The following is a 15538-nucleotide window of genomic DNA, read 5'->3' as shown; positions in this document are numbered from 1 at the left end:
AGAGTCGGTGGGGTTTGTTTTCAGAGCGGCCAGCCCGAAACGTGTGTCAGAAACAGATTTTTATGTGATAATATATCATATTGTAGGTGTTTATTACACTTTGTTCATATGTTGTTAATATTCAGTGTTTTATTGTTCATAGTTAATATTGTAAATCCCACTTTCTTTATTTTCATGTACATTTTGGGTGTGCCATTCAGTAAAAAAACTGTAGAATTCCATTGGGTTTTTTTTGAGGTGGTCTCTCATAACGTTTTTAGAACTCTATCGGACATTGTGACTTTTGGTATTAGTGTTCCTGAAAAAAAGGGACCCAAACACACATACTGTACAGCAGATTTTTACAGTTAAATGTGTATAAATAATTTATACACACATACACATTGGCACTCCAGACCAATGTTCCCTCTAAGGTGCGCGCCTGTGCAATTGCGCACTGCTCAAGCGTCCTCTGCGCACGGCAAATCTATGCCACGCACAAAATCAAATAAAAATTAAAGCTGCAAGCAGCATTGGTCGGGCCCGCATATTTGGCAGGTGCTAGTCCTAAGTGTCCCAATACTTTTGTTCAGTTTTCGTCATAAGTGTCCCAATACTTTTGTCTACTTTTAGTCCGAATTCTCCCAATACTTTTGTTTAGTGTACCTACCTTGTCTGCATTGTGTGGGCACGCTGGTGCTTCCTGCTTTTAAGCAGCCTTCTTAAAAAAACAGCAGCATCAGCGCAGCGGCTCTTTGAAGGGTCATAAAATCAAAACCGGAGCCGGTATTAGAACTCTTTCGATAACTTTTAATCAAAAGGGTTCAATCTCTCTCCTGTGTTAGTTTGAAGCCGAAACAACAAACACGCTCAGAGGAGATAATGTTTGAAGAAAGGTGACCGGTTTTTACAAAAATGTTGTGTTGAAGGGGGAATAGCAAGCTTCTTGTAGATTTTTGCTGGGGGTTGTCAATTTATGAAATGTAGGTCTAAGTGAGACCTACGGAGAGGATTTTGTTTCATGTCTCTCCGACCTTCCCAGTGGGAGTTACAGGCAGTTTTGTCATTTTTTTCTTCCGAGGAGCAGTTTTTTCTCCGTTTTATTCAAAAATTGCTCTAGAGCGTAATTTTTAAATTTGGGGTTAGGTTTTTTTTTAGATCACAATTTTTGCCAGTCCTGATGTGTGCGTTCAGTTTGGTGAGTTTTGAAGCATGTTAAGGGGGTCAAATTACAGCTCAAAAAGGCAAAAGTGACTGTTTTTAGTACTTTTTTGTCTTGAAGGGGGAATTGCCAACTTCCTGTTGATTTTTGCCCGAGGATATACAATTATGAAAACTAGGTCTAAGTCAAACCTACATAGAAGTTTTTGTTTCATGTCTCTCCGACCTTCTTAGTGGGAGTTACAGGCAGTCTAGTTTTTTTTTTCCCTAGGGGGCGCTAGAGCGCAATTTTGAGTTTTGGGGTTTTCGCAGGTCCTGATGTGTGGGTCAAATATGGTGAGTTTTGAAGCATGTTAAGTGGGTCAAATTAGTGCTCAAAGAGGCGGCGGAAGAATAATAAAGAAAGAATAAAACCTTACAAATTCAATAGGTCCTTATGTCCCATTGCATAAGGACTCCCTGTGGGAGTCCTTATGCAATGGGCCATGCGGGCCCTAAAAATAAGCGCATAACAATTTTCGACACGACAGAGAAAACAGTTTTCGCAAAATGATTATTAGCATTCAGACAGGTTAAAATGTTGCTAAAACCATCACTTTTCTATCAGTCACAGTGACTTTCCCACTTGTATCGCTAGCAACGGCATTAGACTTGTGTTTTTTTGTCCCGACGTGGTCTTTTACATCGCTAATTCCTCCGTGTCCGATCGAAAAATCTTGTCTGCACAAGGTGCAATTCGCGTAGTTTTCACCCTTTTTGGAACGGATAATTATTCCCGGATAGGCTTTTGAATATTCTTCACGGAATGACTGCAGTTTTCTTTTCGGTTTAAGACTCGTTTGCGATTTTTCTCCGGCTGATTCCGTGATCGTTCGCTCGTTTGGAAACAATGGGCAACAGGTGCCTCGTGCTTGGCAGCGGTGCTATAAATAGCCTCGCGCATGGCATTCGGAATGGCTCGATAGGAAGTTACGGGAAGCAGTGTCGATTGTCATTGTTGTTATGCGATTTCGTGAATAAAACTTTAAAAAAAAAAAAAAAAATTTAAATGAATGAAAAAACGTATTTTTTATCACTGCAACCGTAACCCGGAATAGGAAAAAATAATCTATAGATTAATCGATAGAAAAATAATCGTTAGCTGCAGCCTTAATAACAATCTACAAGGTTAATACAGTTCGCTTGTCTTTCTCCCCCTCCATTTATCTGCTTTCATTTGTACTTCAGGTTATCATTACATATATGTCTTGTTGCATCTGAAACAATTATATTGTTGATAATAGAGGTCATTATTGTTATTATTCATTATCAATAGTACTGTTTCTATTGGTATTTAGACGCGCTCCTCTTTAACACTAACGTTAATTAGTTGTGCAAATACCTTTTACAACATTAAAAGTTACATATACTATGTACAAACCAACAATTAACTTTCACTTTAATCATACTATCATTGTTGTGTTATTAAGCAAAATAAGCAATACTTTTACTTTTGTTGAAATGTTTACACTGTTACAGAATATTTCGTTTTGCACTTTTTTTGTATTGGATGTTTTATCTTTATTTTTGCACATTTTAAAGCAAAATAAGCAACACTTTTACTTTTGAAATGCTTATACTATTGCAGAATATTAAGATTTGCACTGGATGTTTACTTTTATATTTGCACATTAAAAAGCAAATAAGCTACTTTTAATTTTGTTAAATATTAAAAGTTTTAAATGTTTACATTGTTACAGAATAATTTGTCATGTTGTTGTCAATGTTGACTGAGTGGCCATACTTTTTTTTTTTTTTTGTAAATAAAAGTCATGCCTTTTGAAAAACTGGCCTACATTTATTTTTTCCATCTTCATTTTAAATAAAATAAAAAAATTGGTAAAAGGAAAAATAATCTATAGATTATTCGAAAAAAAATAAATCTATAGATTAACCGATTAATCGAAAAAAATAATCTATAGATTAATCGATAGAAAAATAATCGTTAGCTGCAGCCTTAATTTTTTCATCTTCATTTTAAATAAAAAAAATAATCGGTAAAAGGAAAAATAATCTATAGATTATTCAAAAAAAATAATATATAGATTGACCGATTAATCGAAAAAAATAATAATCGATAGAAAAATAATCGTTAGCTGCAGCCTTAATTTTTTCATCTTCATTTTAAATAAAACAAATAATCGGTAAAAGGAAAAATAATCTATAGATTAATCGAAAAAAATAATCTATAGATTAACCGATTAATCGAAAAAAATAATCTATAGATTAATCGATAGAAAAATAATCGTTAGCTGCAGCCTTAATAACAATCTACAAGGTTAATACAGTTCGCTTTTCTTTCTTCCCCTCCATTTATCTGCTTTCTTTTGTACTTCAGGTTATCATTACATATATGTATTGTTGCATCTGAAACAATTATATTGTTGATAATAGAGGTCATTATTGTTATTATTCATTATCAATAGTACTGTTTCTATTGGTATTTAGACGCGCTCCTCTTTAACACTAACGTTAATTAGTTGTGCAAATACCTTTTACAACATTAAAAGTTACATATACTATGTACAAACTAACAATTAACTTTCACTTTAATCATACTATCATTGTTGTGTTATTAAGCAAAATAAGCAATACTTTTACTTTTGTTGAAATGTTTACACTGTTACAGAATATTTCGTTTTGCACTTTTTTGTATTGGATGTTTATCTTTATTTTTGCACATTTTAAAGCAAAATAAGCAATACTTATACTTTTGAAATGCTTATACTATTGCAGAATATTAAGATTTGCACTGGATGTTTACTTTTATATTTGCACATTAAAAAGCAAATAAGCTACTTTTAATTTTGTTAAATGTTAAAAGTTTTAAATGTTTACATTGTTACAGAATATTTTGTCATGTTGACTGAGTGGCCATACTTTTTTTTTTTTTTTGTAAATAAAAGTCATGCCTTTTGAAAAAACTGGCCTACATTTATTTTTTCCATCTTCATTTTAAATTTAAAAAAAAAATCGGTAAAAGGAAAAATAATCTATAGATTATTCGAAAAAAAATAATCTATAGATTAACCGATTAATAGAAAAAATAATCTATGGATTAATCGATAGAAAAATAATCGTTAGCTGCACCCTTAATTTTTTCATCTTCATTTTAAATCAATAAAAAATCGGTAAAAGGAAAAATAATCTATAGATTAATCGAAAAAAATAATCTTTAGATGAACCGATTAATCGAAAAAATAACCTATAGATTAATCGATAGAAAAATAATCGTTAGCTGCAGCCTTAATTTTTTCATCTTCATTTTAAATAAAAAAAATAATCGGTAAAAGGAAAAATAATCTGTAGATTATTCAAAAAAAATAATCTATAGATTAACTGATTAATCGAAAAAATAATCTATAGATTAATCGATAGAAAAATAATCGTTAGCTGCAGCCTTAATAACAATCTACAAGGTTAATACAGTTTGCTTCTCTTTCTTCCCCTCCATTTATCTGCTTTCTTTTGTACTTCAGGTTATCATTACATATATGTCTTGTTGCATTTGAAACAATTAAATTGTTGATAATAGAGGTCATTATTGTTATTATTCATTATCAATAGTACTATTTCTATTGGTATTTAGACGCGCTCCTCTTTAACACTAACGTTAATTAGTTGTGCAAATACCTTTTACAACATTAAAAGTTACATATACTATGTACAAACCAACAATTAACTTTCACTTTAATCATACTATCATTGTTGTGTTATTAAGCAAAATAAGCAATACTTTTACTTTTGTTGAAATGTTTACACTGTTACAGAATATTTCGTTTTGCACTTTTTTGTATTGGATGTTTTATCTTTATTTTTGCACATTTTAAAGCAAAATAAGCAACACTTTTACTTTTGAAATGCTTATACTATTGCAGAATATTAAGATTTGCACTGGATGTTTACTTTTATATTTGCACATTAAAAAGCAAATAAGCTACTTTTAATTTTGTTAAATGTTAAAAGTTTTAAATGTTTACATTGTTACAGAATATTTTGTCATGTTGACTGAGTGGCCATACTTTTTTTTTTTTTTTGTAAATAAAAGTCATGCCTTTTGAAAAAAACTGGCCTACATTTATTTTTTCCATCTTCATTTTAAATTAAAAAAAATAATCGGTAAAAGGAAAAATAATCTATAGATTATTCGAAAAAAAATAATCAATAGATTAACCGATTAATCGAAAAAATTACCTATAGATTAATCGATAGAAAAATAATAGTTAGCTGCAGCCTTAATTTTTTCATCTTCATTTTAAATAAAAAAAATAATCGGTAAAAGGAAAAATAATCTATAGATTAATCGAAAAAAATAATCTATAGATTAACCGATTAATCAAAAAAATAACCTATGGATTAATCGATAGAAAAATAATCGTTAGCTGCAGCCTTAATTTTTTCATCTTCATTTTAAATAAAAAAAATAATGGGTAAAAGTAAAAATAATCTATAGATTATTCGAAAAAAATAATTTATAGATTAACCGATTAATCGAAAAAATAACCTATAGATTAATCGATAGAAAAATAATCGTTAGCTGCAGCCTTAATTTTTTCATCTTCATTTTAAATAAAAAAAATAATCAGTAAAAGGAAAAATAATCTATAGATTAATCGAAAAAAATAATCTATAGATTAACCGATTAATCGAAAAAATAACCTATAGATTAATCGATAGAAAAATAATCGTTGGCTGCAGCCTTAATTTTTTCATCTTCATTTTAAATAAAAAAAATAATCGGTAAAAGGAAAAATAACCTATAGATTATTCGAAAAAAATAATCTATAGATTAACCGATTAATCGAAAAAATAATCTATAGATTAATCGATAGAAAAATAATCGTTAGCTGCAGCCTTAAACAATCTACAAGGTTAATACAGTTCGCATCTCTTTCTTCCCCTCCATTTATCTGCTTTATTTTGTACTTCAGGTTATCATTACATATATGTCTTGTTGCATTTGAAACAATTATATTGTTGATAATAGAGGTCATTATTGTTATTATTCATTATCAATAGTACTATTTCTAATGGTATTTAGTTTAGTTTTAGCAGCTTTAATCCTTGCTGGATACAGAATTGGATGAGAACATACTGGAACCTACATACTGCATTTCCTTCAATAATAGCTGCCAGGAGCACATTTTGTCGTATTCTACAGTGCAATAACCTCTTTACTAAAAAACTGATAAGACTGTTTGAGGGGCCGGGCAGTCAAGGCCGCCATGTGACAAAATAGAAAGGTGTGTACAACACTTGACTGACAGCCTCAATTGCATCGTACAACCGTTTTGTTGCAGAAACTCCCCCGATGCTGCCTTCACTTCACAATTAGCGACAGAAACATGAAGCGTTGACAAATGGTGTAAAACAACGTTGGCAGATCGTTGTAGCAACATTTTAACCTCGCTAGGTTGGGGTCCAAACTTGTGATTTGCATAACTCAAGCATTCGTCAAGGCTTCTTCTTTTTGTCAGGTAAACATGTGTTTTCGTATTGTGATTAATGGAACTAAGGTGTTGCTGTAGTTTGTTTACTTCAGATTAGGATTATACGGTATACCGCTACTACAAACCCCGTTTCCATATGAGTTGGGAAATTGTGTTAGATGTAAATATAAACGGAATACAATGATTTGCAAATCACATCCCACAGGTGAACAGGCTTATTGGGAACGGGTGGGTGCCATGATTGGGTATAAAAACAGCTTCCCAAAAAATGCTCAGTCTTTCACAAGAAAGGACGGGGCGAGGTACACCCCTTTGTCAACAAATGCGTGAGCAAATTGTTGAACAGTTTAAGAACAACGTTTCTCAAAGTGCAATTGCAAGAAATGTAGGGATTTCAACATCTACGGTCCATAATATCATCAAAAGGTTCAGAGAATCTGGAGAAATCACTCCACGTAAGCAGCTAAGCCCGTGACCTTCGATCCCTCAGGCTGTACTGCATCAACAAGCGACATCAGTGTGTAAAGGATATCACCACATGGGCTCAGGAACACTTCAGAAACCCACTGTCAGTAACTACAGTTGGTCACTACATCTGTAAGTGCAAGTTAAAACTCTCCTATGCAAGGCGAAAACCGTTTATCAACAACACCCAGAAACGCCGCCGGCTTCTCTGGGCTCGAGATAATCTAAGATGGACTCATGCAAAGTGGAAAAGTGTTCTGTGGTCTGACGAGTCCACATTTCAAATTGTTTTTGGAAATATTCGACATCGTGTCATCCGGACCAAAGGGGAAGCGAACCATCCAGACTGTTATCGACGCAAAGTTCAAAAGCCAGCATCTGTGATGGTATGGGGGTGCATTAGTTCCCAAGGTATGGGTAACTTACACATCTGTGAAGGCACCATTAATGCTGAAAGGTACCGTATTTTTTGGAGTATAAGTCGCACCGGAGTATAAGTCGCACTTGCCGAAAATGTATAATAATAAAGAAGGAAAAAAACATTATGCAACTTTCATAAACTATGAAAAAAACTGCGACTTATAGTCCAAAAAATAAGGTACATACAGGTTTTGGAACAACATATGCTGCCATCTAAGCGCCGTCTTTTTCACGGACGCCCCTGCTTATTTCAGCAAGACAATGCCAAGCCACATTCAGCACGTGTTACAACAGCGTGGCTTTGTAAAAAAAAAAAAAAAAAGAGTGCGGGTACTTTCCTGGCCCGCCTGCAGTCCAGACCTGTCTCCCATCGGAAATGTGTGGCGCATTATGAAGCGTAAAATACGACAGCGGACTGTTGAACGACTGAAGCTCTACATAAAACAAGAATGGGAAAGACTTCCACTTTCAAAGCTTCAACAATTAGTTTCCTCAGTTCCCAATCGTTTATTGGGTGTTGTTAAAAGAAAAGGTGATGTAACACAGTGGTGATAATTATTATTTGCAAAATTAAATTTATGAGTTTGAACATCAAATATGTTGTCTTTGTAGCATATTCAACTGAATATGGGTTGAAAAGGATTTGCAAATCATTGTATTCCGTTTATATTTACATCTAACACAATTTCCCAACTCATATGGAAACGGGGTTTGTACTATAGTACCACAATACTAATGAATCATATTCGGTATATAAATATACTATATAGCAGTGGTTCTCAACCTTTTTTCAGTGATGTACCCCCTGTGAATTTTTTTTTAAATTCTAGTACCCCCTAATCAGAGCAAAGCATTTTTGGTTTGAAAAAAAAGAGATAAAGAAGTAAAATACAGCCCTATGTCATCAGTTTCTGATTTATTAAATTGTATAACAGTGCAAAAATATTGCTCATTTGTAGTGGTCTTTCTTGAACTATTTGGGAAAAAAAGATAGGTTTTTATTTATATTTATAAATGATTTTTGAATTGTTGCTATTTTTAGAATATTTAAAAAAAATCTCACATACCCCTTGGCATACCTTCAAGTACCCCCATTTGAGAACCACTGCTATATAGTATATAACAGAGGTGTGGACTCGAGTCACATGACTTGGACTCGAGTCAGACTCGAGTCATGAATTTGATGACTTTAGACTCGACCTGACAAAATGTAAAAAGACTTGCAACTCGACTTCGACTTTAACATCAATGACTTGTGACTTCACTTGGACTTGAGCCTTTTGACTTGACACGACTTGCTACTTTCCCCAAAACCCAAAGATGAAAAAGTTATTCGGGATCGCGCTCCGTATTTTTCATCGTGTACTTGTCTATCAGCGTTGCGGGTGTCAGCTGGTGTGCTCTCAGTACAACAGCCAATCAAATTACATCTACTTTGTTTTCATCACACAGCATTCATCCAATCAAATTGCAGGACAACCAACGAAGAAGACATGTCCAAACCACACGCCAGTGAACAAAAAAATGATACCTAAAATAATTTCGTTATGGGTATAAAAATTATGAATAAGGTAGTGAACTGCAACAGATTCTGTTGCAGTTCACTACCTTATTCATACTTTTTGTTCAGTGATTTTTTTCAAGCGGGGTTACGTTAGTCAATATATCACACGTAACGTTAGACGGCGGTCAGCAGCACCGCGTATTTTAGCCACCTAAAAAAAAGACAAAAATAGTAAAATAAAGGTCAGTTAAAATGTATACTATATTATGAATAAGTGTACCGTTTTAGCTAGCTTTCTGACATACTGTTGGTTGTTTACCTCAGTGGTCCCCAACCACCGGGCCGCGGCCCGCTACTGGTCCGTGGATCGATTGGTATCGGGCCGCACAAGAAATATATATATATATATATTTTTTCTTTTTTTAATTAAATCAACATAAAAAACACAAGATACACTTACAAGTAGTGCACCAACCCAAAAAAACTCTCTCCCCCCTTTTGTTCTGGGCATTGAACATGAAGACTCTTCCTTCACTGTTCCGAGTGGCCATGAGAGTCTTGGCAGTGCCTGCCTCCGGTGCTCCAGTGGAGCGAGTTTTCAGCCATGGTGGCATCATACTACGCCCCCATCGTGCACAAATGACTGACAGACTCTTGGCTAATTTGGTCTTTTGCAAATGCAATGCAGCATAGGGCCCTGACATATAAAAAGTACAACTTTTTTGTTATGTTCACGTATATGTCATGTTTTTTTCAATGTTAACACTTTTGTACAAATAAGTACATTTGCACTTTATTTTTCAATGTGTTTGTTCTGTAAAGGAATGAGTTCATGTTTAAAATGACTGGTTAATAGTGCTGTTATAAAGTGCAATGTCAGCACAATTTTCTTTCCCGCAATTTAAAATGCACTTGTTTTAATAAATAAATACAGCGTTTGAAAAGCATACACAATCTGTGTTAATATATTAGTCTGTGGTTAAAAGGACTTGAAAGGACTCGAGACTCAAAATGCAGGACTTAGGACTTGACTTGAGACTTTCCAGTCTTGACTTTGGACTTGACTCGGGGCTTGCCTGTCTTGACTCGGGACTTGGCTCGGACTTGAGGGCAAAGACTTGAGACTTACTTGTGACTTGCAAAACAATGACTTGGTCCCACCTCTGCTATATAATACATTTTTAGATGCATCGCAATTCCGACATGGACGATTATAAAATCTAGGTCTTTTGTGTATATAGTAAAAGTTCAACTCATGAAAAATGGGAGCAAAAACAACAGTTTTTCTCACATTTTTTTCAGCCGATTCTTTTCAACACATAGAGTGCCGTCATCAACACTCGTTGTTTTTTTGCAAAAAGTCCCTAAAAACAGCAGCAGCGCTCCTGTAAATGCGACAAAAATAACCCGCCCCCTGCATGCCTCCGCTTTCATGAAACGTCGCCCCTAAAACAGTTCAGTTGACCAAAGCTTACCTGCGAAGTTGAAGGCTTCTTTCAGATGAAGCAGCACTTCGGCAAACTTGCGTATGTCGCCGACCGTCTGCAAGATGTAGTTGGGGTCCGAGGCGGGGTTGTCTAGGCTCAGCGGGTGCATCGGGGGGCCCTCGGGGGCCCTTGTCAACATGGAGGCGCTCGCGGCCGTCGTCGTACTGATCAAGAAGTGAGAGCTCCCCAGGGGGACCGTGGCTCCTCCTCCGTCGCCGTCTCCACTGCTGCCACCTCCATCACCTCCACCTCCGCCACCGCCACCGCTTCCGGCTCTTGCACCAGTGCTGTGGTGCTGGATGGCGGCCAGCATGCTTCCTTGGTCCAGTGGTTTCAACGCAGGGCTCACATCCAGCACGGGGCAAGGGTTGCTGCCAAGAGATGACATCGCCGAGTGTTTTTTTTTAGCAGGCAACTTTGGTTTCATAACAACATTCCAAAGAAAGACAATAAAGACTCTGCAGAGTGTATCAAAGTTAGCGATCATAACCAACAATAGCATTAGAACAACCTCCCACATGCAACCATAACAATAAACATAACGTTGTAATTACATTATGTAAACAAAGACCAGGAACTACAGTGGGGCAAAAAAGTATTTAGTCAGCCACCAATTGTACAAGTTCTCCCACTTAAAATGATGACAGAGGTCTGTAATTTTCATCATAGGTACACTTCAACTGTGAGAGACAGAATGTGAAAAGAAAATCCAGGAATTCACATTGTAGGATTTTTAAGGAATTTATTTGTAAATTATGGTGGTAAATAAGTATTTGGTCAATAACAAAAATTCAACTCAATACTTTGTTATTGCCAACAAAGGTTATATTACAGAGGTCAAACGATTACTATAGGTCTTTACCAGGTTTGCACACACAGTAGCTGGTATTTTGGCCCATTCCTTCATGCAGATCTTCTCGAGAGCAGTGATGTTTTGGGGCTGTCGCCGAGCAACACGGACTTTCAACTCCCTCCACAGATTTTCTATGGGGTTGAGGTCTGGAGACTGGCTAGGCCACTCCAGGACTTTCAAATGCTTCTTACGGAGCCACTCCTTCATTGCCCGGGCGGTGTGTTTGGGATCATTGTCATGCTGGAAGACCCAGCCACGTTTCATCTTCAAAGCTCTCACTGATGGAAGGAGGTTTTGGCTCAAAATACATACATGGCCCCATTCATTCTTTCCTTAACACGGATCAGTCGGCCTGTCCCCTTAGCAGAAAAACAGCCCCAAAGCAGGATGTTTCCACCCCCATGCTTCACAGTAGGTATGGTGTTCTTGGGATGCAACTCAGTATTCTTCTTCCTCCAAACGCGACGAGTTGAGTTTATACCAAAAAGTTCTATTTTGGTTTCATCTGACCACATGACATTCTCCCAATCCTCTGCTGTATCATCCATGTGCTCTCTGGCAAACTTCAGACGGGCCTGGACATGCACTGGCTTAAGCAGGGGGACACGTCTGGCACTGCAGGATTTGATTCCCTGTCGGCGTAGTGTGTTACTGATGGTAACCTTTGGTACTTTGGTCCCAGCTCTCTGCAGGTCATTCACCAGGTCCCCCCGTGTGGTTCTGGGATTTTTGCTCACCGTTCTCATGATCATTTTGACCCCACGGGATGAGATCTTGCGTGGAGCCCCAGATCGAGGGAGATTATCAGTGGTCTTGTATGTCTTCCATTTTCTGATAATTGCTCCCACAGTTGATTTTTTCACACCAAGCTGCTTGCCTATTGTAGATTCACTCTTCACAGTCTGGTGCAGGTCTACAATTCTTTTCCTGGTGTCCTTCGACAGCTCTTTGGTCTTGGCCATAGTGGAGTTTGGAGTCTGACTGTTTGAGGCTGTAGACAGGTGTCTTTTATACAGATAACCAGTTCAAACAGGTGCCATTAAGACAGGTAACGAGTGGAGGACAGAAGAGCTTCTTAAAGAAGAAGTTACAGGTCTGTGAGAGCCAGAGATCTTCCTTGTTTGAAGTGACCAAATACTTATTTTCCACCATAATTTACAAATAAATTCTTTAAAATTCCTACAATGTGAATTCCTGGATTTTTTTTTCACAATCTGTCTCTCACAGTTGAAGTGTACCTATGATGAAAATTACAGACCTCTGTCATCATTTTAAGTGGGAGAACTTGCACAATCGGTGGCTGACTAAATACTTTTTTGCCCCACTGTACATTATATTTCTGAAGGTAATGGAGAAAATATGTAAACATTGCCACATTTTTGGGTGAAATTGTGATAGCTCTTGTTGCAAGCAGTGACCCACATTTACTGCATTTGTGGTCCTTATTTGGATTGAACCAGTTTGTGTGTAACATCCACATTTACTGCATTCATGGTCCTTTTTTGGACCGAACCAGTTTGTATTTAACATCCACATATACTGCATTCGTAGTTCTTTTTTGGACCGAACCAGTTTGTGTGTAACATCCACATTTACTGCATTCACGGTCCTTTTTTGGACTGAACCAGTTTGTGTGTAACATCCACATTTACTGCATTCATGGTCCTTTTATGGACTGAACCAGTTTGTGTGTAACATAGAGATGCGCGGATAGGCAATTATTTCATCCGCAACCGCATCACAAAAGTCGTCAACCATCCGCATCCACCCGAACTGACATTTAATCAAAACCGCACCCGCCCGTTGTTATATATCTAATATAGACGATGCAAGGCATTAGTGAGGTTATAAAGCTTTTGCCTGTTAAAGAAAGGAGACTGATCCAATGCAGCAGAGACATTCACATACCTGCCAACTTTTGAAATCAGAAAAACCTAGTAGCCAGGGTCCAAGGGCCGCAGGCCCCGGTAGGTCCAGGACAAAGTCCTGGTGGAGGGTTCAGGGCTTCGCCCCCCGACGCAAAATGATTATTAGCATTCAGACAGGTTCAAATGTTGCTAAAACCATCACTTTTCTATCAGTCACAGTGACTTTTCAAAACAAAAATATTACAGCAAAAATCATATGGGTTGATTGGCATGTTTATTCTGTAAGCTAACTTCAATAGTTTGAAATTATTTTGACAGTTAATGCCAGTTATCCTGTCAACCTTTCACAAGACTTCAATTTGTTAATTGAAAGTATAAACACTTTTTACAGTAAACAAATGGTAAAATAGTACTAAACAATTCCATTAAAAAAAAAATTGGTGTCATTATTAACTTTCTGTCCAAGCTTGTATAATCTACTGCCTTGTTCAATTGTAAAAAATATTCTGTGCCTAAAATTCACATTTCTATCACAATTATCATACTGTAAACATGGTAAGCTAACTTCATTAAAATTAATACTCCTGTCAATAGCATGGAATTACAATTCAAATGTAGTTTTTTTGTAAGCCTTTCAAAAGAATTCAAAATATGAAAAATTAATGAAAATTAATTGAAGCCATCAGACACTTGAAAAGTGGCACATCACATCTCTAATGTAATCATTTGAACTTTTCAACAGAAATAGCACTGCAAAAATATTAAGGACATACTTCTGTATTTTGGTAGTTATGCTGTCAACATTTAACAAGATTTCTTCAACTTGGACTTGAAAGCATAAATAGTATAAACACTTTTAACAGTATGTCGTGCTGTGAAATACAGCCGACAGGATTGCGCACCAAACACGAAGCAAGGCCAAAGCGCATGCGGTGCAGGAAAACAAAGGACTTCTTTCATTTAAGGTTTGTGATAAACCATCAAACTCATTCGCTAGAAGGACTCTATAGTAATATAAAGCGAATTTTTCTGGACATTATCATGCAAGAAAAGTGTATTTTTGGGACCGCGATCACCGCGTAATGATTTTTAAAGGTTGCATTACAAACATTTAACTGTCCCATGTGATCAGCCAGTGCGATTGGTAAATCCATGCTCAATTATTGCCTCCGTAAATAAAACTTCGGCATTTATCACATCCAAAGAATCTGTTTGGGCGACGAAAAACGTTGAAAGTTTTCCACTTGTATCGCTAGCAACGGAATTAGACTTGTGTTTTTTTGTCCCGACGTGGTCTTTTACATCGCTAATTCCTCCGTGTCCGATCGAAAAATCTTGTCTGCACAAGGTGCAATTCGCGTAGTTTTCACCCTTTTTTTTTTTTTAATTAATGAAAAAACGTATTTTTTATCACTGCAACCGTAACCCGGAATAGGTTGATGAAAACCGTACGAATTACGGGAAAACCGGAGTAGTTGGCAGGTATGCATTCAATGCGTGCCACGCTGTCACGGCCCAGACGCACACCAGTGCGCAATCATCCGGGAGCCGCGCTGAGCGCACCGCTGAGCGCACCTCCGAGCGCGCTCGCGCCCACTCAAACTACTGCAGGCAGCTGCGTTCTATCTTGTTTTAACATCCTGTGGCGGACGAAACTGCTCATGCTCGGGGTGTTTGTGGAGGTTCGGGGTTTTGCACAAATGTGATGCACCATGTTAGATGTCCCGGTTTTGTGACTGTCGTAGACATAAACAGCGTCACAGCTCTTGCAAATCACGTAGCCAGCATTACTATCATCCTGATTTACAACCTCATAAAAACGAGTCCACGCTGAACTTTTCTGGCCTTTTTTTCCCCCTGGTCTTTAGTATTCCCTTTTTTAGTTTGTCGCGTACCACGTTTGCTGCCGGCGTTGCCATCCCTTTTTTTTTCTTCTTCTGTTGTGGCATATGCTGCAGGTGCCTGCTCGTTTTTCGTATGTGGGTAACAACATTTAACTATGTATATTTATTTCCGAATTGGTTTAACTGCCACCCGCCTGAATCTATTTAAAATCTAATTATTTTTTTATTTCAACCGCCCGACCCGACCCGCGGATAAAATCTAATTTTTTTTTATTTCAACCGCCCGACCCGTGTAACATCCACATTTACTGCATTTATGGACCTTGTTTGGACTGAACCAGTTTGTGTGTAACATCCACATTTACTGCATTCATAGTCCTTATTTGGACTGAACCAGTTTGTGTGTAACATCCACATTTACTGCATTCATGGTCCTTTTTTGGACCGAACCAGTTTGTGTGTAAGGCT

At 36.8% G+C, this 15538-nt stretch overlaps 1 protein-coding gene across 2 annotated transcripts in view; it reads right to left on the bottom strand.

Annotated features, from left to right (window-relative positions):
- LOC133609884 (rho GTPase-activating protein 29-like) overlaps nucleotides 1–15538 on the bottom strand; it is a 251586-nt gene that overhangs the window by 233428 nt on the left and 2620 nt on the right. For both annotated transcript variants that reach the window (XM_061965910.1, XM_072913447.1), the window contains exon 2: nucleotides 10494–10876. In XM_061965910.1, the coding sequence (XP_061821894.1) occupies nucleotides 10494–10818 (325 nt within the window). In that variant the 5' untranslated portion in view covers nucleotides 10819–10876. The remainder of the gene's footprint in view (nucleotides 1–10493; nucleotides 10877–15538) is intronic.

The sequence above is a fragment of the Nerophis lumbriciformis genome, linkage group LG07 (genome assembly GCF_033978685.3).
Source record: "Nerophis lumbriciformis linkage group LG07, RoL_Nlum_v2.1, whole genome shotgun sequence".
Classification (NCBI taxonomy): Eukaryota; Metazoa; Chordata; class Actinopteri; order Syngnathiformes; family Syngnathidae; genus Nerophis; species Nerophis lumbriciformis.
The sequence above is the reverse complement of the archived record's forward strand: the minus strand, read 5'-3'. Positions and strand labels throughout refer to the sequence as shown.